The 25709-nt window shown below is 43.8% G+C and overlaps 1 protein-coding gene across 2 annotated transcripts in view; it reads right to left on the reverse strand.

The window, feature by feature from the left end:
* Window positions 1-7493: 7493 nt before the first annotated feature.
* The window catches only part of LOC121285329 (neuropilin-2-like), a 105382-nt gene continuing 87166 nt past the window's right edge, over window positions 7494-25709 (reverse strand). The window contains exons 16-17 of one of the 2 annotated variants that reach the window (XM_041201814.1): window positions 11918-11998; window positions 7494-8961 (exon numbers count right to left, since the gene is read on the reverse strand). In XM_041201814.1, coding sequence (XP_041057748.1) covers window positions 8636-8961; window positions 11918-11998 — 407 coding nt within the window. In that variant the 3' untranslated portion in view covers window positions 7494-8635. Of the gene's footprint in view, window positions 8962-11917; window positions 11999-15206; window positions 25517-25709 lie in introns of those variants that run through there. The other variant, XM_041201817.1, reaches the window with a different exon arrangement.

The following is a 25709-nucleotide window of genomic DNA, read 5'->3' on the forward strand; positions in this document are numbered from 1 at the left end:
TCTTAAAGATGTATTGCACCTCAGATTACCACAATGTGGTCCATCTCTGACTCTACCCTTCCCTTCCTTGACTTCTTTTCTCCATTTCTGGGGATAGGCTATCAATGGGTATTCACCAAAAGCCCACAGATTCCTACAGCTACCTTGAATCTATTTCCTCACCCCCTGCACCAGCCCAGTAAGGATTCCATTCCATTCTCCCAGTTTCTCCATTTCTGTTGCATCTGTTTTGTTGATGCAACCTTTCATAGCAACATTTTCCTCAACCAAGAATTCCCCTCCACTGTGGCTGATAGGGCCATTGCATCTGTTCCATTTCCTGCATTTCTGCTCTCATGCTTTCTCCTCCTTCCCAGAACCAAGATGGGCTTCCCCTTGTCTGCACCCTCTGCTCCATCAGCTTCTGTATTTAACAGATCATCCCCCGCCATATTCCCCAGCTCCATAGTGAGTAGTCTGAAGGGACTGATTCTTCTGCAACATCTTGACCCATTTCTTAATCATCCGCAACACCCTTTCTCTCTCCTATGGTGCCATCCTATGCAAGCTCAGGAGATCCAACACTTACACTTTTACCTCCTCCATCCTCCCTTTCCACCAACCAATGCCCCCAGCACTTCTTCCCGGTGTAACAGCCACTTATATGTGCTTCTTTCAATTTTGTATACTATATTTGCTGTTGTCAATGCCGTCTCCTCTACATCGGAGAGACCAAGCTTAGCTTGGGTGGCTGTCTTGGTGGAATACCTCTGTTCAGTGCGTACTCGAGTTTCCATCATCTGCCATTCTTATTTTCCAACTTGCCCTCACCCTGACCTCTCTGTCTTTGGCCTGCTGCAGTGTTCCACTGAAGCTCAACGTAATCTTGAGGAACAATGTCTCATCTTTCAATTAGGTACTTTGCATCCTTAACCCCTCAACACCAAGCTCAACAATTTCAGATCATAAATGCTGGTCGTCATTTTGTTTCCTTTCTCTTCATGTGTTTTGATATTATGCTGGTTTCTGTCTTGTTTTTCTTATCAGACAGCAGTTCCTCGAGGCACATCTTTTGTTTCTCTACTTGTCCCATTACCACACCCTTTGTCCCAGCACCACCAACTCTTTTGTTATTTAATTTCTCCTGGTCTTCCATTTCATCACAGACCTTCCCTTTTGTTCTTTCCCCACCCTCGTCCCATCTTTCACTTGCTTAAAACCTACTATTTTGCCCAGTTCTGACAGAAGGTTATCGACCTGAGACGTTAACTCTGTTTCTCTTTCCACAGATGTTGCCTGACCAGCTGTGTATTTCCAGCGGTTATGCATTATTTTGGATTTCCAACATCCACAATATTTTGGTTTTGTATCACAGAATAGACTTGTTAGCATAAGTAACAGGAGTTAGATATAGCTCTTGGGGTGAAAGGGATCAAAGGGTATTGGGAGAAAGCGGGAGCAGGCTATTGAGTTGGATGATCAGCCATGATCATACTGAATGGTGGACCGGGCTCGAAGGGCCGAATGGCCTACTCTTGCTCCTAGTTACTCAAGGGATTAAAGAGACAGAGGCAGCATTGATAGAAAACTGGCTCAGGGACAGAGACTGAGTGAGTAGTGGTGAATAGTTGCTTTCCACACTTGGGGGAGGTATACCCTAGGGGTTGGTATTGGACTGAGGGAATTCACTAAAAGTGTATGGGTTTTGTTACAATGGGGAAACATGTATCTGCTTTATTACATTGAAGGGCCCTATGTTCAAAACATGGGGACAACCTAGGACATGAAGGGGAGAAGATTCCTCATGGGTTCCACTAGTTTCCCACTGCAATTCCCCAACACTGGAAACTAGCAATCCCCAAAACTCAGCCAGCTGGAAAACCAAAACAAGAAGTTAGCTAATGGGAAGTGGCTGGCGCAGGGAATTGGTGCACTGCCCTTTACCATTTTGGTTTCAATCCAACCCTTGCTTGGTGGGATGTCAGCCTCTTGTTTCAATACTGACAGTCTGGGAAAATCTCAGTCCCGATGACTGAGTACTCAACTTGGAAATTTGGCAATATTTAGAGTCAAATTGGTTGTGCTATTCAGAGAAGCTGCCAGAGCAGGTTGATGTGCAAGATAGGATCTGGTACACAGATGATGCAGCTGGGGATGCTTGTGTGAGGTGCTCAGTAGAGCTTTTCATTGTAGCTCATAAGCATTGAATGCAAAGAGCAGAAAGATTTCAAATGTCCAGCAGAGACCCTTATTATCACAAAATTCACTCTCTGACAGCTGGCAATGTAGGAGGAGGAGTAAGCCATTCAGCCCCTTGAGCCTGTCCTGTCATTTAATTAGATCATCAATGTACCTTAACTCCATTTACCTGTTCCATCTCCCTTAATACCGTTACCCAACAAAAATCTTTCATTTTCAGTTTTAAAATTTTCAATTGACCCCCCAGCCTCAACAGCTCTTCGGGGGAGCAAGTTCTCAGATTTCCATCACACTTTGTGTGTAGACATGCCTTCTGATGTCACCCCTGAGCAGTTTACCTCTAATTTTAAGGTAATTTCCTCTTGTTCTGGACTCCCCTATCAGAGGAAATTGTTTCTTTCTCCATTCACTTTGCCAAACAGGGCCAGTTTTAACTGCCCACTGGAAATATATCCCCGTTCCTTCCCAATCACTGGGTCAAAATCCTGAAACTCCTTCCCTAACAGCACTGTGGATGTACCTATACCACACAGACTGCAGCGGTTCAAGAAGGCGGCTCACCACCACCTTCTCAAGGGACAAGGGATGGGCAATAAATGCTGGCCTTGCCAGCAACACCTATATCCAAAAAAAAATTTTATTACACAGACTGAATTGCTTGTCCTCACCTCTTGCTGAGTTTACCTTTTTGTAATTGAGAGGCAAGGACCAATGTTGTGAAGAACCAGGTACAATGGATGACAGGCTGAGGCATCCTTCTTCCCAGAGCCAGGGATTGACTTAAACAGCTGGGTCAACTTCTGGCACCTTCATAATGACCGCACTGTGACGTTACTTAGTGTGAGTTGGAATGATTCTAAAACCCAAATTCTTCTGTTTGTCTTTGATACATGCATCCAACTTCATACTGGTTTAGCAAATGACATCTCTCTGGGACAGTCTTGAATCAATTTCTCCAATGATGCAGCACGGGGGAGTTTCAATTAGACTGAAGAGCTCAACCTTATTAATGAATAGGGGAAAGATTGGCTTACAGGAAATGGATCCCTCCCACACACTGACTCAAACATTTTTGATATATTTTCCTTGTATAAATCCTTATTTTTTCTCATTTCTACCCAAGAGCTTATTCTTTCCCCCCATCGATTCCCCTCGCCAGACATCCTACACAGTCGAGGTGCGATAGGACGGGGCTCTTTAACTTTCAGTTGTTTCTTCCTCATTCAGTGAGTCATTTTGTCATTACTGGTAGAATTAATTTAACCAATGCCTATGATGGGTTATCACGGGTTTTCCCAATGTTTGGATCCCTTTCTCGACACCGCTAATTTGCCATTGTTCTTAACGGCTTTCATTTATATAGCTTCTTTAATATAGCAAAATGTCCCAAGACATTTCACAGGAGTGCTTATCAAACTAAATTTCACATTGAGCTACATCAGGAGATATTCAAGCAGGTGGAATAAAGCTTGGTCCAGGAGGTAGGTCTCAAAGTGCATCTTAAAGAAAAGAGATGCAGAAATGTTTGAAGAGGGAATTCCTGTGCTGAGGGTCTAGACCTGGAGTGATGATAATCAGAGCGTCAGAATTGGAAGAGCGCAGAGATTGTGTTAGGAAGCAGAACTGAAATCTGCCTCATTCTGTTTGTTAGACATGCTTGATACCATCTCTTCCTACCCCACCTCCAGCCTTATTCCCAAACATTCTTGAGCTTCACGTTTTCATCCATTTATCATCCCCCTGCCATTTTGGTACCTCAGTTCCTTGGCCAAATTTTGGCCCTTGGTCTTTTCCTTAATGTGCCAACACAGCTCCAGATGTTGGGAGGACCGTTCCAATTGGAGGTAAACATGACCAGTGGCAAAACTAATTGTTATGGGCCTGAGCCCACTGAAAGAATTGTGGGAAGCTAACTCCTCAGCAAGTGAAGACACCCAGCATATCTGCATTACCAGCTCATGAATGGATAGGTACCTTTCAAATGTCGACTGCTAATAGGCCCCACAGCAGGATCATCCAGCCCTACCATCCTACTACAGTGACTTTTGTCCTTTCCGTTCATTCTGTCCATCATCAATATGAACAATATACAATACCTATATAAGGATGTGTAACTTACCACTGCCTTTGAGACAACCTTATCTAATGCTTCCTTTTCCAATATTATGACAGTGACTACACTTCAAAAATACGTCTTTGGCTGCAAAGTGCTTTGAGACAGCTGGTTGTTGTAAAAGGCGTTATATAAGTGCAAGTCCTTCCTTGTTCTTCATTAATCTGCATTTCTGATATTGCTTCAAATCTCAATTCTGTTCATTTCCTAGAAGTGTTTTAAAGCGTACGAGGTACTTTTTAAAGTGTAGTCACTGTTGTAACATTGAAAACATGGCAGCCAGTTTGCACACAAGGTCCCACAAACAGCAATTCAATAATGATCAGATCATCTGATTTTTAGTGATGTTGGTTGAGGTCATTTTTATTGGCCAGGACACTGGGGAAAACTCCTAGGCTCTTCTATGAAATCTTTTACATCCACCCAAGAGAGTAGATGAGGTCTCAGTTTAACATCTCATCTGAAAGATGGCATCTCCAACAGTGCAGCACTCCATCAGTACCACACTGGGAGTGTCAGCCTCAGATTTGTGCTCAGGTCTCTGGAATGGGGCTGACCTTCTGAGTCACGAGACACGAACACTATGATTGATCCAAGGCTGACAATTAAAGTGCATCACCACAGAGCTACAGATAGAGAGGCTAATATGTATAGCATGTAAATGGGAACAGGCAGGATCCCAAGTTAACTGTTCACACAATAACAATCTAAATGTGGATTTAAAAAAAAACACTTTGGTGTGCAAATCTTCTCATTTCTGTATTTTATGATGTTTTTTTTATTGAGGCATTCATCATATGGCAATAGCTCTTCAGTAATGTATTCAGCTTCTAGAGTCTAGAGTGTTCCTTTACAATTACTTTATTAAGACAGTATTTCAAATCTACAAGGAAAACAATCATTTGTGTCCTCACAGGAGACGAGCTGATGTGTCTGCCTCCAGCAATATCTTGAGTCATTGCCATTCTTCGCCACCAGGCTGTAGAAACCAGTCAACAACCGCAACTGAAAGAAGGCTCACAACATAAATCCATGCCCAAAGCCCTGAAACAACTCCCAGGAGAGGGAATGGGTCAGTACTAATGATCCACCCAAAGACCAGGCAAGTACAGTGACCACCCACCCCTCCCCCATTCACACCCCCCCACCCCCACCCCCTCCCTCACCCCAACACAAACCCCACGACACCCACAGGGCTGCTGCTTAGGCACTGCCCTCTTAGCTGTTCGGACTATAAGTTACCTCAAAAACACACACTGTTGTCAGCACAACCATTAGACGCTTACAAGAATCTTTATGCGTGGATGTAGTCCGCAGGTGAGCACTTGAAAGTAAAATGGCATCACAAAAAGTACGTACGTCTAACGCATACAAGAAGTGGTAGAATTACACAGAATGTACAGCACAAAAACAGGCCATTCGGCCCAACCGGTCTATGCCAGTGTTTGTGCTCCAGATGAGCATCTCCCATCCGACTTCATCTCATCCAATTACCATACCCTTCCACTCCTTTTTGCCTCGTGTGCTTATCCAGCTTCTTCTTAAAGGCAACTACACTATTCACCGCTACCACTCTTATGTGGTAGCACCTGGGCCCATACATACGTTTTCCCATTTGACAAGCAGTGAGATGCCATCTTAGCCAAATGGGCATCTTGATTGACCTGTGTCATGGCTAGATCATTACACATGCTACACGACAAGATTTCAGTGAGGTTAAAATAAAATGACACCACAGACCACAAGTGGGATGTGTGCATCATACATACAGTGGGCACCACAAGATATGGTATGGCCACCATGTTCACATGTCTTGTATGATAGACGTGAAATGCCTATTTCAGATATAAACTGAGCATCCTGGATAAGAGTTGATTACCATGGATGTGTAAGTGTGCCATAGGCACTCTTTTATACGTCATAATACCATATATATACTTATATGTGTGTGTGTGTGTGTGTGTGTGTGCGTATGAGATGTACATAATATAATACAACATGTTCCATGGAAAGAAGTGTGCCCAGTGGTGTACCTCTTCCAACAGACCTTGCTTTTGCTTTCACTCCCCATAAACTTGAAAAGCTTTGGACAGGAACTTTCTCAGGGTTGCTGCTCCTTCATCACTGGAACTGTGGTAGAAACTCCATGTGAAGTTAAGGGAAAACCCACACTGTTTTGTGATAATAAACTGAGCAGGGGCTTGGTGGCACATTGGTCTCTGGACCTCTGAGACTTGGGTTCAAAATTAGCTGACATTCTGCAAACAATGTTGACTTTACAAGTCCTTATGTCATATGCTTTTGGCACTGTCTACCCCTCTAATGAGTTGAGTTCATTATTTGGCCTACTGCAAACAGACTAGGAAGTTCCCTTATTGAAACCTTGGCCATATGGAGTCAGCTGATAACAGTCAAACTCTACAATTGATGCCTGGGCTATAGAGAGGAGAGAAGATGGGCCCAGGCTCCTGTTCCTGTTTGCTGGGAATACCTCCCAAACAGTGACCTCCACCACTTAGACATGGGATAGGAGGTACATGAGAACACCCACCACCAACAAGTTCCCCACCAAGTGCTTCACACTGGCCCGAAGCGGGACATGTGTCATCTTTCCTTCACTGGGGGTCCAAAACTTAGAACTCCTGACCTAACAGCACTGTGGGAGCATCTTCACCACAGGCACTGCAATGGCTCAAGAAGGCAGCTCACCGCCACTTTCTCAAAGGCAATTTGAAGTGGGCAATAAATGCCAGCCTTGTAAACGATGCCCATATCACCAGAATGCATTAAAAGAAAAGCCTGATGCATGGATGATAGCATCAAGCTTGCTGCGCTTGGTTAGTTGGTTTTCAACAGTCACTGTCCAGATCTCGCGGTTAAAGGCGGCCACTGGAGCAAGGTACCTAGAGAACTGCTAGTGCCTGTGGAATTGGACAACTGTATGGTTCACCTCTTTTAGAATGGGAGAGGAGAGGTGAAGGGAGCCAGATTTCAGATAAACCAGAGTGGGGAGTTCACTGACAGCATTGTACCCAATGAAAGATCAAAAAGAGATATCGTAAACATGAACCCTGGAAGGGGGGGTGGGGTGGGTACTGGATCATCTGATGCTAATTCACATTCAACAACAAAAAAAATACCCTTTGAAAGCTCTGAATAGCATCAATTGAACCACTGCCAAGTAACACCATTACAAAGCCAGTATTCAAAAAGTCAGCATTTATTCTCATGTTTCTTTAATCATTGCTTTTTTAAAAAAGTTTTACTGGCTGATTCAGCCTTTCGAGGCTTGACGGCTGTTTCTAGTAATGGATGGGGTAGTTTGAACAGTTTGGCTCACCTTAAGAAGAAGTCCTCTGGTGTATAGCACTCAAGAAATTGTTCCTTGTAACTCCGGCCGGGATTTTTTAAATAAAATCTCCCAACCACCTCCAAATAAATCCTTTGTCTTTCAGTGTTTCTTTACATCTCTCAACCCTATGACACGCCCCCTAGAAATAAAAAAGTATTTTGCCCTCATCTCCCTCCCCTTTCCAAGGCGGGAGAAAACCCTATCTGGAAAGTCAATGCACTGTATATTAAATAATAATAGATAAAGTCCTCTGACATCAACAGACACTGCATAGGCCTCAAAGACAGTGCCCAATAAAACATTCTCCTGTCACAGACAGGAGACATGTGAATACTAATCTGTCATAGCTAATAGATCACACTTGTCCAAAGGCACTCTGCATATAGTCCATAATTTCTTTTAAGCTCTGCTTAAACGGTTGAAGTTTGCTTCTCGCCAACAAATGATGAAGTTGCGGGCCTCATCTTTCGAATTGGGCCACCAGCCCCCGAAGATAAGTTTGAGGCGTCGGCCATCTTGAATTCTCTTCCGGTTTCAGAACCACTGAACTGTCGGAGGCCCCAATTGTGGGGGCCAGCAATTTGAAGGACAAGACGTAAACACGATAAAGCTACACGGCACAGCAAGCCAGCATTGTGGCCAGTTTGAAGGAAATGAAACTTCCCTTCACAGCATGAAACAGGATAAACCTCGTCATGGTCTCCGGAAGTAATGCCAAGATGAGGCCTACTCTTACTTCATCCCAAAGTTCACAGTCAGGGGAGTAATGATGGCTCATATCCTTGGGAAAATAGTCAAGTTAAGGCTTTTAGTGCTGACTTCAAGAGGTTCTTAAATACACCCCTCATTTAACTGGGGGGAAAGTGTGGCTGGTTCTGAATGAAAATGGTTACGATTAAAAGGCAATTCCTTACTTACTGCATCCTCTTGTTTGTTGCTGCCAAGTTACTGATAATAAAAAAAGGCCTTTCTTCCCCCCGCCCCCATTATGATCATGCCTCTGAGCAGCACTTCTGCTGGTTCATCTTCACTTTGTGCTTGATCCCGTCGTAGAGTTCGAAGTTGTAGTTCTCCAGGGTGGTGGAGCTCCGGCTTGACAGGCCAGCATAGGAGCAAGTGCAGTACAGTAAGAGCCCAGCGCAGACTGCCCCGAGGAGGACCCCCACTGAGCTCATGACAATGATAGTAACCAGGATTGGGTCCAGGGAGTAGAGCCAGTTCTTGTCTTTTCCAGATGTTGGGGTGACTGACATCCCATCAGAAGGCACCACTGTACTCGATTCTCCATCTTTCCGCGCATTCAAGTCAGATCCCACATCTGTAACACAACAAAAGTAATTGTTGAATGGTTTAGAAGACCACTTTCTACCTGAGAACATATCAAAGTTTGGCACAGCTTCGATAAGATTTACAAGAATGCCGCCAGGGCTTGAAAATTGCAGCAATGAGAAGGGGAAATTGGATGGGCTTGGGTTGTTTTCCTTAGAACAGAGGAGGCTAAGGAGTGACCTAATTGAGGTGTACAAAATGATGAGGGGCCTAGATAGGGTAGATAGGAAAGACTTGTCTCCCCTAGCTGAGGGGTCAATTACCAGGGGGCATAGATTTAAGGTGATTGGTAGAAGGGTTAGGGGGGACATGAGGAAAAACTTTTTCACCCAGAGGATGGTGGTCATCTGGAATTCACTGCCTAAGTTGGTGGTTGAGGCCGAAATGCTCAACTCATTTAAAAGGTACCTGGATCTGCATCTGAAGTGCTGTAATCTGAAAGGCTATGGACCAGTTGCTGGAAAGTGGTATTAAAATGAGCAGCTAGTTTCTTTTTAATCTTTTTCTGGCCAGCACAGACCTGATGGGCTGAATGGCCTCTTTCTGCGCCGTAACTTTTCCATGGATCTAATATCCAATTTTCTGTATTATACAATATTGTATTTCCAACATGCATTGCAGCAACTTAGAAAGGCTCCTTTGACAGCACCTCCCAAGCCCACAACATCTACCACCTCAAAGGCCAAGGGCAGCAGGGGTCTGGGAACATCAGCACCTTCAAGTTTCCCTCAAAGTCCCAAACCATCCTTACTTGGACATATATCACTGTTCCTTCATCATTGCTGAATTGTGGAAGCCCTATCAGCACCATACAAGTATCTTCAGCACACAGACTGCAGCGGTTCAAGAAGGCTGCCCATCACCACCTTCTCAAGGGCATCTTGGAATGGGCAATAAATGCTGACCTTGCCAGTGACACCCATATCTTGAGAATGAACAGAACATTTTTTATAATGTCCACAGGCTGAGGTATCTTTGATGCAATAAAAACTTCTGTAGAACCTTGGTTAAACCACACCCGGAGGATTGTCAACACTTCTGGTCTCCATATAATACCAAGGACATGGGGGCACCGGAGAATTTGCAAAAAGGATTTACTAGATTTATACCAGAACTGAAAGGTTGTACCTATCAGATAAGATTGAACAGGCTGGGATTCTTTTCTTCAGGTAAGATTGAATAATGCCCTGATAGAGGTTTTTGAGAACATGGAAGGATAAATGTAGGGTAAATGTAGAGAAGATGTGAAACCAGAAGTGGGGGCCAGAAATAAAAGACATAATAAAATAATAAATCCAATAGGAATTCAGGAGAAACATTTTAACTCAGAGAGTGATGAGAATGTGAAACTCACCACCACGTGGAGTGGTTCAGACAGATGGCATAGATACTATAAGGAGAAGCCAGATAATCACATGAGGGACAAAGTAATGAAGGGTCTGCAGATAGCATCAGTTGAAGGAAGCCAGGTCAGTAGAGGCTAACATCAACATAGGCCAGGCAGGCTGAATGGGCTGTTGCCACACTGGAAAAACCTAGAAAAAGGTTGTAATTTAAAAAGTGTTTCTGTATTCCCCAACAGATAAACGCCTCCTTTGTCCATGTTAACACACACAGGTCAGGAAAGTTCCAAGGCAACCTCTGGTTTTGCTGAGTGACTGGATCTCAGCCAGGCAGTAACTGTGGGGCACCAAATTTTGGCCTGAGCCATTGATTCTCACTGTGGTGTCCCGGGCAATGGAAGAAGCAATGTAAGGAGTTCTAGACTGATATTTAGCAGGGATCTTGGTGTAACTTTAAACTGTTTCAATGCAGCTTTGTAAAACACCGATACATCTGAAATGGTTGAAAAGAATCAAGGAGTAACAAAGTGGAAGCATGTCCACTATGTATAATATTGTTTGCAGTGCCACTGAGGATGGATGCTGACAAGCTCAAGTAGATGCCAATGGAGTTTGTGGGTTTACAAAGAGCTTCCTTAACCGAGAACATGCAATGCAATGTGGTCTTATTAAATTTCTGTTAATGATTATTTCTCTATGTTTTAAGTAGACAGTCCCATGCAGTCATTTTGCTGAAATGTATTCAAGTCTGGAGTTCAAGGCTCAGGCGGCAATTCTGAAGAGTGCTTTGGCAGAGTCAGAACAAAGGATCAGCCAAGTTGAAAACTTGTGGTCACCTGTTGCCCACAGAATTGGGGTAGTAAGTTTCCTTTGTACTTGTTATTGTGTGCAACTAGTTGCACTCGACTAATAAAATTGCTGATTGTCTCCAAATTTGTGGAGTCTTCAAATATGTTTACATAGGAGTTGTGCACCCCGAGTAATAGACAGTATTGATAAGGAAGGAGAGGCCAAAATGGAGGAAGAAAATTACCTCGTAAGGGTGAATAAAGTATTAGCTTGCTTCAAATAGTTCCATTTGTACTTCAGAATGAACATTTTCTAAGGAAAGCTGATGAAAACAACATCTACAATACTCTGCAACCAGGTGTCAGCTCTGGGTAGCACTGAAGGTTCTGAGTTCAAGTCCTACCCCAGGCACCTGAACACAAGATCCAGGCTGATGCTCCTTGGACAATTGAGGGAGGTGCTGCACTGTTGGAGGTGCTGCCTTTTGGGTGAGATGTTAAACTAAGGTCCTGTCTCCTCTCAGGTCAATGGGAAGGATCCCATGGCACTCTTTTGCAGGAGTGTTCTTCTCCAGCCTCCTGGTCAATATTTATTCTTCAATCAACTAATTGCTAAAACTGAATGATCTGCCCATTTATTTCAACGCTGTGGGACCGTGCTGTGAATAAATTGGTTGCTGCATTTCCTGTATTACAACACTGGCTATAAAGCTTTTTGAGGCATCCTTACAATAGCACTTGTGCAAAGCCCCACCAGGTGGTATGTCCAGCTGCCATTTGGAAAAGTTAAAGCAGGCTCTGAAATGCAGTTTACCTTTGCTGTAAATATAGGTGTCAGCTTCCCTGTTGGGCTCAAAGTAGGTCCCTTCAGCATCACTGGAGATCCTTTCTCCCCCTGTAACAGAAAGCAGAAGATTACATCAAGGACAAAGGACAAAGTACAAAATATAAGCAGCTCTACAGAGTAAGAGACTCACATTCCATTTGTGTTGCAACTGTTGATCAATTTTATAGACACAGAGGGCATTAACTGGCTGATATAGCAACATTTAAACAAAATGTGTGCAAGTCAAATAAAATATCTATAGTATCTGTGACCACCCTTACCATTTTTGTCGATCTTACTATAATCTATCCCCCAATAAAAGGAAGTTCAACTTGGTGGAGGTACAGGAAGAGGCCATTCAACCCTTCAGAGCTGTTCCACCATTTGACTAGATCATGATTGTTCTCTATCTTAACTCCATTTTACCAGCCTTGGTTTCAACATCCTTCAAAACCTTAACTAACCAAACTGTGTCTTTTCTCATAATTCCCATTATTAAGTTCTGGAATCCTCTGTGCCACCCCTTTCTTCAATCCTTTCCTGATATCCTCATGAAGGTAACATACTGAGAACTACACAGTAAATATGGTCAGAATTATCTATACCCGCTCACGGTCAAATACACTTGAGAAATCAGTCCAAGGACTTGGTTTGGAATTGCAGATAGCAGGTTCTGATTGGCCAGAACTCTTCACTAACCAACCAGTAATCACACACGGAATACCTCACTTCTTGGTCCCTTGCTAGTGGACAATCATCCATGCCTCGCCAAATACACATTTCCATTTCAAACAAAAACAGAAAATGCTGGAAAAACTCAGCAGGTCTAACAGCATCTGTGGAGAGAAAGACAGAGTTAATATTTCAAGTCCAGTTCATACGGACTCGAAACTTTAACTCTGTCTTTTGCTCCACAGATGCTGTTGGGCCTGCTGAGTTTTTTTAGCATTTTCTGTTTTTGTTTCAGATTTCCAGCATCCACAGTATTTTGCTTTTATCTACACCTTTCTATTTTCCTGCTTGAATAATCTATCCACGATTGACAATCCAGCCACCATTTTTCATTCCATCTGCTTGATTGGCCCTGATCTCCTGGGGCGCACTTTAATTTCCTCAATATTTAATGCCTGGCTGTACAAGCCAATGTAGTATTCTCTGGTTATTGATTAGTTTGAGCGGCCGTACGGGTCTCCTGCTCCGATCTGCGTCCAACCCCCTGTCCAGCCTCTCCGCCATCTTTTATAGTGGCCCTCATTAACACAATAGTGAACTTGAAGCATGCATGTGCAAGTTACCACGTTTGCCATTCGTGGATGTAAGGCCTTGTGTGTCAATGTGCATTGGATCAACTTCGTGCTGGGGGGAGCTTTAGAAGAGGTGGGTCAAACTAATACACCCCTCATTTAACCATCAAATAATTACATGTATTGAGTGCATGAGCATCCTCCAATGCACTAAGGGAAAGCAAAAATCAGTAAAAGTGGTAAATTAAAATACCAGTAAAACTTGTCCGAACTGGTTTTATATATTTGAAAATGGAACTCGAGTAGTACTGGTACCAATAGTATTGGTTTTTGACTACTTGAACTGGTTTTTCCTCTGAATAACATAATGCAGTGTACTAGGCCAGCCTGGTCATCTGTAATTGCATATCTCCATGCAAAGATTCCTGCCTCTTCCTCCCTTCCCGAAAAAACCAAGGATATGGGCTCAGCCCTGAGATCTTCTTGTTCAGGCTTTTCATAACATCACTTAGGGTAATACTGAGCTCTCAGTTCCCTGTGAAGAAAGAAATTGGAAAGGAAATTTCAGACTGTACTTCTTGTGGACAGTATTGAGGCATATTGGTGTGGCTCTGGGTTCAGTCCACCATTAGGGTTGAGGAGAGTCATATTGGACTGAAACGTTAACAGGTTTCTCTCTCCACAGATGCTGCCAGACCTGCTGAGTCTTTCCAGCACTTTTGTTTTCATTTGAGAAAAGGGAGTGTTGTAAGAGGGGAAAAAGATGAGAGGAAATCATAACCTAGTAACTTAGGCCAGAGCTGGAGTATGGTGTCCACTTTAGGAACGAATACAGGGCCTTGGAGAGGGTGCAGGAGAGATTTACTGGCATGGTCCCAGCGACACAGGCCTTCAGTTAAATGGATTAACTGGTTGGGGGGCAATGGTCACAGGCCCTCAGTTAAATGGAGCAACTGGTGGGGGGCAATGGTCACAGGCCTTCAGTTAAATGGAGCAACTGGTGGGGGGCAATGGTCACAGGCCTTCAGTTAAATGGATCAACTGGTGGGGGGCAATGGTCACAGACCCTCAGTTAAATGGAGCAACTGGGGGTCCCAGGGACACAGGCCTTTAGTTAAATGGAGCAACTGGGGTGGGGGTGGTTGGTGCAATGGTCACAGGACCTTAGGTTAAATGGAGCAACTGGGGAAGCTAGGATTTGAACAGAAAAAGTTATGGGGAGATTTAACAGATGTGTTCAGAGTTGTGAGCAGATAAGGCGAAACTGTTTGCACTGAAAGAGGGTCGGTAATCAGAGGAAACAGGTTTAAGAAAATGGGAAAAAGAAGCAAAACAGAGATGAGGAAAATGAATACTTTAAGTTCTGCTCCTGCACTTTGTGTTTAAATACTGAAAAACAAAGAATTAATCCCTTTGAAATACTTGAGGCACTGGGCTAAGATCACAAAATAATATGGCTACAAAATGGCTCACTAAACAATAAGAGCATTCCCCCCAAGGTTCATGACACAAAGCACAGCCTATGAAATGTGGCTCTGTAGCCCTGGGATTGACAGATGAGGATGAGTGAGATGCCATTTGGCTGGAGGTAGTAAGCTCCTGGCAGGAACAGGATACTGGGGTTTCCTGCGCCCATGATGTTATTCCAGGTGAATCCTGTTTCTCTGTTACTTCACTGGAAGGTGGGGAGTTAGAAAACAACTTTTTTTTTGGAAGGGCAATGTCAAGGGGAAGAGTGTGGTAATGCTTTAAACTCTACACCTGGATCAGGATTTGTGTGTAATGGGAATGGTACTTGGGAATTCCATAGGTGGCTCAGGATTTCTGTCCAATGAGTTGGGATGAATTACTGAACAAAGTCTCTATGCTGAGTAAACAGAGTGGGATTAGTACAATGTCCTTTTACTGATACCCAGACCATTTTTCAAGAGCACATGTTGACCAGAGGGAGAGGAAGGCACGACAAGATTTGCTTCCTGACCCATGAGTGCAGAGATTTTACACAGTACCTCTCTTGTATAAAAAAATAGCATCTTTATTCCATTCCACACAGTACATCTCCAGGGCGGTGCATTTACATTCAGAACGCAAGAAGCAGACAGCTCCCTCAGCAGTTGTCAGCTAGTCCAAGTACATCATGAGCCATGGTGCAGTGTACAGACCACCCCACTGTAACATTCACATTCACAAGCATGTTAACTGTCAAACCACACTAGACCAATGCTTTCAAAGGAGACAAGGGTGAGTTGGGGTGGGGGCGGGGGGGGCGGTGGTGTGGCGGGAGATGGATGCAGCAGGGGGGCAAGGGAAGGGTTGGCATGCCGATCGTATTTTGGGGCATAATCAATACCCCAAACAGCTAGGATCCACATTAAAAGGGCGCTTTGTGTCCTGGTTTTCATAATGCTTCCCATTCCGAGCTACCCATTACACAGGTGCCAATCTTTTGCCCCTTTTTCTACACAAAAAGCAAAGCTGCCCCTCTATGCATTTGCTTGCCTAAATGCCAAAGTATTCGAATGAGGAAAACCCACTTAAAGAGAGCAGTACCCAATGCTAGTCAGCTGCAGCTCAGTAACAGTGCTCTTACCTTTGGGCCAGAAGACTTGAGCACAAAGTTGAGGCTGATGCTCCAGTGCAGTACTGAGGGAGTGCTACACCGCTGGAGGATAAGACATTAAATATTACCTAGCTGCCCTCTCAGGGATGTAAAGGATCCAATAGTTTGCCACTTTAAATAAGAGCAGGTGAATTTGCCTCAATGTTCTGGTCAATATTCATCCCTCAACTGACATCAATAAAACAGATTATCTGGTCATTATCACATTGCTGTTTGTGGCAGTTTGCTGTGTGTAAATTGGCTGCCCTATTTCTCATACTACAACAGTTGCTACACTTCAAAGTTAAGCCATTGGCTATAATGCACATTGGCATGTTTCAAAAGGCACAATGTAAGACTTCTTTGGCAACTGACTCGCCTTTGGGTCACCTCGTCATAGGGCAAAAGACCCTAGGGCAGTTCAAGAGGGTTGCAGCTTGTTGCACATGCACTCCTGAACACAGGAACAGCGCTTCTGTCAGATGTAACACACTGGGGGTGGGGTGGAGAAACTGTCTTGTGTGGGCCGCAGGCTGCTACCTGTTCGGTGTTCTTCATTGATAAAAGCAGCGGGGCCTGAACAAAATTCTCCCCACAGCTGAGTTGTTTATGGGGGCTGCATAGGCAAGAAAAAGAGCTTTCCCTTGTGTTTGTGACCCCCCACCCCGGCCAGAGTCCCCACCTTTTAATGTACACAATTTATAAGGCTGAGCATTGAAAAGGAGAGAACAGGGGGGTGGGGGTGAATGATCATTAATCAGGGGTCAGGGAAGGTAACAAGCTAAGCAAAATTCTAGATGTTTGATTGGCTGGCCAGTATAGTTATTCCCTCCTGGTGACAGGTTTTTAATTGGAGGACTAGCTTGAAACTTCTTTATAATATTGAATCCGTGAACCCGCAGAGTGAAAGAGAATTCCACTTTCCATATATAACATGCCAGAAGAGCAAGCTCTAATTTTTTTTTAAGTGTCAGCAGGGAAAAGAAAGCACAGAGCTATTTACCCAAAAGAATGTCAAAAGTGGCTTTTCCTGTTTTCGAGGGCCATGGTTTTCACGGTGAAAAGAGTTTGACATTTTAATGAAAAGCAAATCACCAGATTGTATCTTTTCATGAAGAGAGCCCCATTAATGGTTGTCGTGAGTGATTCAGTAACAATACAGGGGGTAGAATTTAGGAACAGGAGGAGGCCATTCAGCCCTTCGAACCTGTTCCATCATTCAAGTAGATCATGGCTGATCCATAGCTTAACGCCATGCACCTGCTTGGGTTCCCTATCCTTTCATACCCTTGCCTAACAACAATCTATCAATCTTCATTCTGAACTTTCCAATTGACCCCCGGGGAGCTTGAACAGCTCTTTTAGGGGAGAGAGTTCCAGATTTCCACTACCTATTCTGTGAAGAAGTGCTTCCTGACACTATCTCAATCTTATGGTTATGCCTCCTTGTTCTGGACACTCCCACAGAAGGGAAACAGTTTCTCTCTGTCCACCCTATCAAGTCCTTTAATTATCTTAAACCATTCAATCATCCCTTAATTTTCCATATTTAAGGCACAATGTTTAATATATGCAACCAGTCTTCAAAATTTAACCCTTTTAGTCTCAAGGGAAGAGGCAGTACAAGGCAGGAACTTGACTATAAGATTACAAATCTAAAAATTACTGTTTGGATAAGTGCTTTGCACATTCTTCCATCTGCCCTTTTAGCAGAGTTTAACAAAATGACTTAAAGGCCACATTAAAATAGCAGCAACAGGAATGTCACAAGAACGTGTTAAATACCATCCGCTGGGAACGTTAAGAGTAAATTCCAGGCTACCAACGAGGATTGAACAGCCGTCATATTGGAATTAGGGGTCTCAGAATTAATGAGAGTGTTCAGCACCCCTGTGGTGATTCAATCAGAAACTCTGTCTCTCCATTCTGGTATAAACCCCTTCCAGATCGAATGCTGCAGCCTGGCATTTGAATCTGGTGCTTTAATTAACTCTCCTCTCCTATTCTTTCTATAAAAATCACACTCTATCCTTGTTAGATGCTTCATCTATCTAGCCGCTATCCTAGCCTTAGTTTGCTCTGTCATTCATAGCTGACCTTCCATTTGTCCATAGCCTAACAGTCAGCTGTGAATCAGTAGATAGCAGGCAGGATAAAAGATTGTGGGTTCAAGTCTCACTGCTGAGACCTGAACACAAAATCTAGACAGATGCTTCAGTACAGTACTGTCAGAGATGTTGCTTTGCAGATGTCAGACCGAGGCCCTGTCTGCCCTCTCCGTTGGGTGTAAGATCCCAAGGCACTGTTTGAAGGTACGCTGTGGAGTTCTCCCTCATGCCCTGGGCAATATTTATCCCTCAATGAACATCATTAAAAACAGATGGTTTTCGATATTATCTGTATATGGGAGCTTGCTGTGTGCAAACTGGCTGCTGGCTTTCCTACATTACATTGACTATACTCCAAGAGGAACCACTGTGAGTCCTAACTGTGCTTGTCTTTCCATGGAATACCTGAAACATTCTTTGTTCCAGTTCTACTCATGTGCCCGCCCTCACCTCTTTTTACGATATATTGCTGTTTGTTTCCTGCACTCAGCCCAAACTGGAAAATTCATCAACCTTGCTTCCACCCTTCCTTCACCTTCACATGCTCTATCCTGACTCTTCCCTACCTTGGCTTCTGCGTCCATTTCTGGGGACAGGCTATGGGCCAACATCAACAATAAGCCCACTGATTCTCACAGCTACCTTGACTACTTTTCCTCCCACCCCGTTTCCTGTAAGGATTCCATTCCATTCTTCCAGTTTCTTCATCTTTTTTGCATCTGTTCTGATGATGTCACCTTCCATCTTGTCTTTCTTTTTCCTCAATCAAGGATTCCCCTCTGCCATGGTTGACAGGACCCTCTACCATGCCCATTCTATTTCCTGCACTTCTGCTCTCACCCCTTCTTCTCCCTCCCAGGACCACTATACGGATCCCTTTGTCCCCATCTTCCACCCCATCAGCCTCCATATTCAACAGATTATCCTCCGTTATTTCTGCCACCTCCAGCATGATGACACCACCAAACACATCTTCCCCTCCCCTTTGCTCTCAGCATTCTGAAGGGACCATTCCTTCCATGACTCTACTCCTCAATCCTCCCTAACACCTCCTCCCCTTTCCACATCACCTATCCATGCAAACATGGGAGATGCAATGCCTGCCCTTTTACCTCCTCCATTTTTACCATCCAGGAGTCTGAGTACACCTTCAGGTAACACAGTGAGTTACTTCTACTTATGCCAATCTAGTATACTGTATTTGCTGCTCATAATGGGGTCTCCTGTACATTGGGGCAACCAAATATAGATTGGGTGATCGCTTTTTGGAACACCTGTTATCTTAATCCTCCAACTGACACCCACTCTGACCTCCCTATCCTTGGTCTGCTGCACTGTTCCAATGAAGCTAAATGGAAACTCAAGGGTTGTGGGTTGGGTTGCCAACCCTCTAGGAATGCCCTGGAGTCTTCGGGGATTAAAGATAAACCTCCAAGATACGAGTGAAGAAATAAATATCATTCAGGACATTAAAAAAAAGTATGCTTGTGGAAAAAAAAGAATCTTTGAAAAGTTTTGTTTGCTAGTTACTAAAATATTAGAGTTGTGAAAAATAACAAACACTGCTTGATTGTCTCGGAGACCATTTGAAGGAACACCCAGCATTGCTCCCAACCAGAGTTGGCAACATTAGGGTACATTAGAAAACAAAGTATGATTCCAACAGACAGGTTTGGTCCACAATTGGTGGACATGTAAGAAATATAAAAGTACACAAAAAAAGGTGCTTATTATGAACATTTTCTCTCTCAGTGGAGGATGGTAAACACGTATCTACAAAAAATATGTAGCAACATATTATAGAGAAGACACCTTCTCTGCACATAAAGGTCTGCTCTTTAGAGAGGCATCTGTACTCTTGAAACAATTCATCATTATTTATTGTTTATAACAAGCACCAAGTAACTGAAATCCCTTTATTTTTAGATTTGAGATCTCCTTTATAATAAAAGGGACATGCACATCTGAATTAACTGACCTCTTGTGAAGATTGTGAGGTAATAATGATTTCTACGATTGTAAAGAAAAAAGGTTAATGTAGGCATTGGCAAACTGGGTCATCTTTTCTGGATCAGTAGAATTAGAGGAAGCAGCCATTGCTTGAAGGGAGGAAAATTCAAAACCAACCTGTGGAAATGTTGTTTCAGTGAGTGAGTGGTCAGTCAAAGGGAATTGGGTTTCTAGGGAGACTGCACAAGCAGTTAGTGTTGATCCATTCAAATGCAAATCAGATGAATGTATTTCAGGAAATATTTTGGGATGCAGTATCTGAAAATTTGAGATGTGACATGTGGTATATGTATAGTAGGCATGGGAGAAACAAGTGACTTGGGAGCTCTGCTTCATAAGGCTCTCCACCAATGGGACTTTCCCTTAAAATTATAAACAAATTGATAGAGATTGATTGCTGTACATGATGAAGACCTCCACTACTAAAGTATTGTTGAGACTAGTAGGACAGAAAGGAAAAATGAGGTGTACCGTGCATCAACCAATTCTCATGGGGCAGGATTTTCGGGTCATCGACCGGATGAACCCAGAGCAGCCGGGAAACAGCCCACCGCCCGCAATCGGCCCCCGACTGCGATTTCATGCTGGCTGGCCAATTAACGACCAGATAGCGTGAAAGGCGCGCTGAGTAGCTCAGCGCTATCACGGAAGGAGGGCGAGAGCCGAAGTCTGCGCAGGCGGGAGGGGAGCGCGCAATGAAAGCTCTCTGAAGGCAGAGATCTGCCTCAAGGAGTTGAAGAATTTTAACATCAAAAATAAAGATGTTGAAAATCTGAAAAAAATGTCCCCACCCGCCCGTGGATGAGGTTTCCTCAAAAATCCAAAGGCCGCCTGGCCGAATTGCCCGCCCACCAACTGTAACATTGGACAGGCAGCGAAAAATACAGTTTAATTAACTGCTTAACGGCCTTTATAGGCCTCTTAATTGCATGCGTGCCCGTCGACCAAAGTGTCACGCAAATGCGCGATGATGTCATGATGCTCGGCCAACATCATCATGAGCTATTTCACGTCAAGTGTGTCAGGCACACGCCCACACGCCGGGCTGGAAATCCTGCCCACGATTTCCAGAAGGTTGTTGGAGCAAGGTTTGCTTGCGAGCTGGGATTCTCCTGACTAGGCTGGGAACATAATGTTGGGAATATACCTATTGCTGTCCCTTTGACTATTTTTTGGGCACTTCAAGCCTTCACAACTGCAGAGGCCATCCAGGATTAGTCTAGTCCTACTCACCTCCAGTGACTCTAATTGTGAGTGCTGCTCACAGCTCCTCCAATGATGACACTGGAGTGCTGTGATGTCATTGGAGTGTTGTGATGTCATTGGAGTGTTGTGACGTCACTGGAGTGCTGGGGTGTTACTGGGAGTGCTGTAATATCACCTGAGGGTTCTGATGTCACTGGAACACTGAGATGTCGTTGGGGCACTGTTATATCACCGGAGCGCTGTGATGTCATTGGAGTGTTGTGATGTCACTGAGACACTGTGATGTCATTGGAGTGCTGTGAAATCTGAGGGTTTTCTATATGAAAGAATGCCTTTTCATAGCATTTTAAAGGATTTTCCCATGTGAAAGAAATAGTGCCGTGGCAAGCATTTATTTAAGTTTAGAAGGGATGAATCGGGAGGACCACACAGTGCAGTGATCTGTTTTGGTGCATTACACTTCTGCACCTTCTTTGCTTGCTGAAACATTTACTAAGCACATTTTCATGAAGACAGCTGCCTCTTTCAGGATTGAGGAACAGTAGTAATTGAAATGTCATGTTAAAACAATATATCTTTCACTGACTGCAACAAGACAGACAGACTTGCATTTATATAGCACCCGTCACAACGTCAGGATATCTCAAGGTGCTTTAAAGGCAAATAAATACTTTTTAAGTGCAGTCACTGTGGTAATCTGGGGAAGTGCAGCACTCAGTTTGCACACAGCAAAGTCCCATGAACCTATATGATAATGACCACTGGTTCTTAGTGAAGCTGATTGAGGGATCAACATGAGCCAGGACACTGGGGAGAGCTCCCCTGGAATGGAATTTTTTACATCCCCCAGAGAGGATAGACAGGGTTTGTGGTTTAATATCTCACCTGAAAGACAACACCTCTGACTGCGCAGTACTCTTTTACTACTGCACTGGAGCATCTGCCCAGATTTTGCACTCATGTCCTGTCATGGAACTTGATCCCACAACCTCCTGACTCAAAGACATGATTGATGCCCACTGAGGCATGGCTGACACATGGATTTAGATCAAATTTGCAGAAATATCTCCCTGTTCTAATGCTGACGATTATGTGACAATTGCAGAATGAGTATAAGCGCTGGGAATATGAATAAATGTGACATTTGGATTAAGACTGCTTCAGAAAGCATGTCTCAGAGTGAAGGATCATCCACTTACTGAGAGTGATGATTGATTGCCGGGCAGAATCATTAACAGCCTTTTGTCACTGGATGGCGATGTCATGCTGCTCGCTGCAGACTCAAATTACATGGGAAAAGAAGAGCTGTGAGCATTTTAAATTCTTTTCTTCTCCTCTCCCCCCAGAGTATGTGATTACCATTAGCACGGAGCAAACTCTTCTCCTGGCTAATCACCAGCAAAATCCGGTTTCAATCAAATCTTTCCAAAGACCATCTTCATGTTGACATCTATTTCTAGAGCGGCAATCAGCGTGACATCATCATCTGGTGACAAAAGGCTACTAAACAAATGTCACCAAGGCAGCAAATGGCAGCTCTCAGTACAAAACAACCTCTTTCAGAGGAGATTTTAACGTGTGTGTTTCTGTGCGTGTGTGGACATTTGTGCGTGCTTGCATGTCTGTGTAAGTGTCGACATGTGCATGTCTGTAAGTGTGTCAGTGTGTGTGTCTTTCTGCTCATCAAGGTGAGAGATGCCATTGCCGGAAATCGAAGCACTTTACGATTTCAGGCACGGAGTCTCAGCATCAAGTGCACCTAATTCAGAAGAGTGAAGTACTTTTGAATTAGAGTCACTATTATAATATAGGAAACATGGCAGCAAATTTGTACATGGCAAGATCCTTCAAACAGCAATGTGATAATGACCAGATAATGTTTTTAGTAATGTTCATTGAGGGATAAATACTGGTCAGGATACCTAGGGATAACTTCTTCAAAACAGAGCTGTGGGGTCTTTTATATCCAATTAAGGCGGCCAAGAACGCCTCACTTTTAACATCTTATCTGAAAGACACTACCTCTGACAGTGCAGCGCTCCTCAGTATGGCACTGCAACGTCAGCCTGGAATTTTTTGTACTCAACCAGCTGGAGTGAGACTTGAGCCCACAATCTTCTGACTATGTTCATGATTGACTGAGGCACAGAAGACACTTAAGGGTTAAAGTGACTCTGCCCTGGCACAAACCTATCTCCCTGAGGAACGCAGGAACAGGATGAGGCCATTCAGCCCCTCAAGTCCATTCCATTACTCAATTAGATCATGGCCGATCTGAATCTCAAACTCCATTTGCTCTCCTTGCTTCCGTAGCCCTTAAAACCCTTACCCAATAAAAATCTATCAACCTGACTTGTGCCAGATGCTGGACCATGAAACAAGAAGGTCAAACGTTTTCAACCACCTTCATCGGATCCTGCTCTGTATTAACGTTGGATGGAGAGATGGAATTTGGCCTGATATATGGTTTGGCTGGGCCTCCTTGGGGAACTTTAGTAAAGGAAGTAAATGGAAGATTGCATGATGAAGCAAGGCAGGCATGCTCAGTGGATGAATGGACTTTTCTGCTTTCGTGCCTTGTCAGTGCATTTTTCAATCTGATGAAGGCATGCTGCAGGTGGTCGAAGAAGAGCCACCTTCTTTCAGCATCACATGCAAAAAATAACATTGACAAATGTCATCTGTCCTATTTTAGGAAAGTTCTAGAAGGCAGAGATACTTGCGGCAGGTGTGTTCATTTGGCTTCTCAATTAGTGCACAATTTTGCTTGATTTGCCTTTTGAAAGATGTAATTTTCAGAACAATAAAGAGCGAAATAGACCTATTTTTGAAAATGCAAAATGCTCTTTCATGTTCACGGCAATTACATGTGAATTACTGTCCCTCACAACAGTGTCATGTTTATTATACTCTCCAAGGGCGAGAAACAAGTGAAAACCCACGCCTTTCAACCAGGAGCCAGGTGTTTCAGTTTAGGCCTATTTTTTTTTTCTCTAGCAGTAAGGCTTCACTTTTTAAGAAAAACTGGAGAAATCAGTTGCTAATTTTTTTTTAGCATGTTGTCTCGCTAAATTGCATGGTGGGCTATTCTCGGTTACTTGAAGGCCCCTTCCAAAATGGCCACCCACTCTGCAACGCCAGGTTGGTACAGTGACTAATTTGCTACGACAGGATTTGGATCTCAAATTCCACAAGTCTATTTAATTATTGCAGTGCAGCTCCTTTGAACATGGAGACCTTCAGAAGGAGAGTGGTATTTACATATAAGCACCTTGCCATGTGCTCTGTGAAGCATCTCAATGCTTTTGAGTAGAATGAATTGCTCTGAAATGCAGGGGACTGTTGGCTTGCTGGCTGAATTGGTGCACAGCAAGATTCCACAAACTCAATGACCAGTTAACCAGCTATTGGTTATGTTGGATGTGGGAGGCACATTGGGCAGGAGACCAAGGACCGCAATGCGATGCTTTGTCCTTTCTGGTTGAGAGAACCTTTTTGACAACTAATGTTATAAAGCCAGAGCAGGCAGTTCATAAAGGCTGGAGAAAAATTAAGACAGATCGAGAGAACAAACTGAGGAGACAAACATGGAAGCCAGCATGTACTGCCTAGAAATATTCCACATTAAAGCAACCATTTTGCCCGACCATCATTAAATGAAATTTCAGTCTGCCCTCAAAGGAAAGGCTTTACGGGGAACTGTGGCACACTTGCTTGCACTTTTTAAAAAATATTTTTCTGTGTATGTGTGCCATAGATTATGACTGTCAATTTCTTTTCCACCCAGAATTACGTAAAATATCAACAAAAAAAAAGTCTTCACGAGACACTGCTTCTCGGAGAAACACAGAAGGACCCCCTTCTGGGCTGTTCTTCCAGTTTGCCTCATACAGTACTGTGAGGAGATCTTGCACAACCAATTCTCTCAGAAGAAGGAAAAAAAATGAAAGATAACACGATGTGTGAGATCGTCGCTCTTTTCTTTTCTATTTATAATCCACAGGTGCGATGTTGAGTAGAGAGAATAGAAAAAGCAGGCGTTCCCATGGCGATTGCAGTGGAGAGTGCAAGTAGAGCCAGCGATACGATTAACGTTTTTCGTTTTGTTTTTTTTTTAATATTCCTAGCCGTGTGTTCTCTCAGTTTGAGGTGTAATCTTCCTTTCCAATTTTTATAGTGAGCCCAGGCTCCACTCCAGTGACATAGCCGTTAGGAAACTGGACGTTTTTGAAATTGACCGAGTGAAGGCTCTTCTTGGCTGCAAATCCGTACCGTTGGCGATATAGCACCATGCCCAGAGAGATACAGAGCAGCACTATCAGAGCACCTCCTCCAGCCATTATGTAATACCAGTAATTGGGGATGGGCTGCGCTGACACAGACTCCACTGTGGGTTCGCTCCCCGCAGGGCGTCCCCCTGCTGAAGAGACACAAAATAGCGCTGGGACTAATCTCATTGATCGACAAGAGCATGCTCAGCGCGCACGGTGCATCATGGGAGCATGCTTTCACCATCAAGTGGATCCCTGTCCTCCCATCAGGTGTCTCAGTGGAACTGTAAGGAGAGGTGTCAGGGAGAGATTTATAGGTAAGAGTTTCTGCAAATCTGTGAC

The sequence above is a fragment of the Carcharodon carcharias genome, chromosome 12, assembly GCF_017639515.1.
Source record: "Carcharodon carcharias isolate sCarCar2 chromosome 12, sCarCar2.pri, whole genome shotgun sequence".
NCBI classification, from domain to species: Eukaryota; Metazoa; Chordata; class Chondrichthyes; order Lamniformes; family Lamnidae; genus Carcharodon; species Carcharodon carcharias.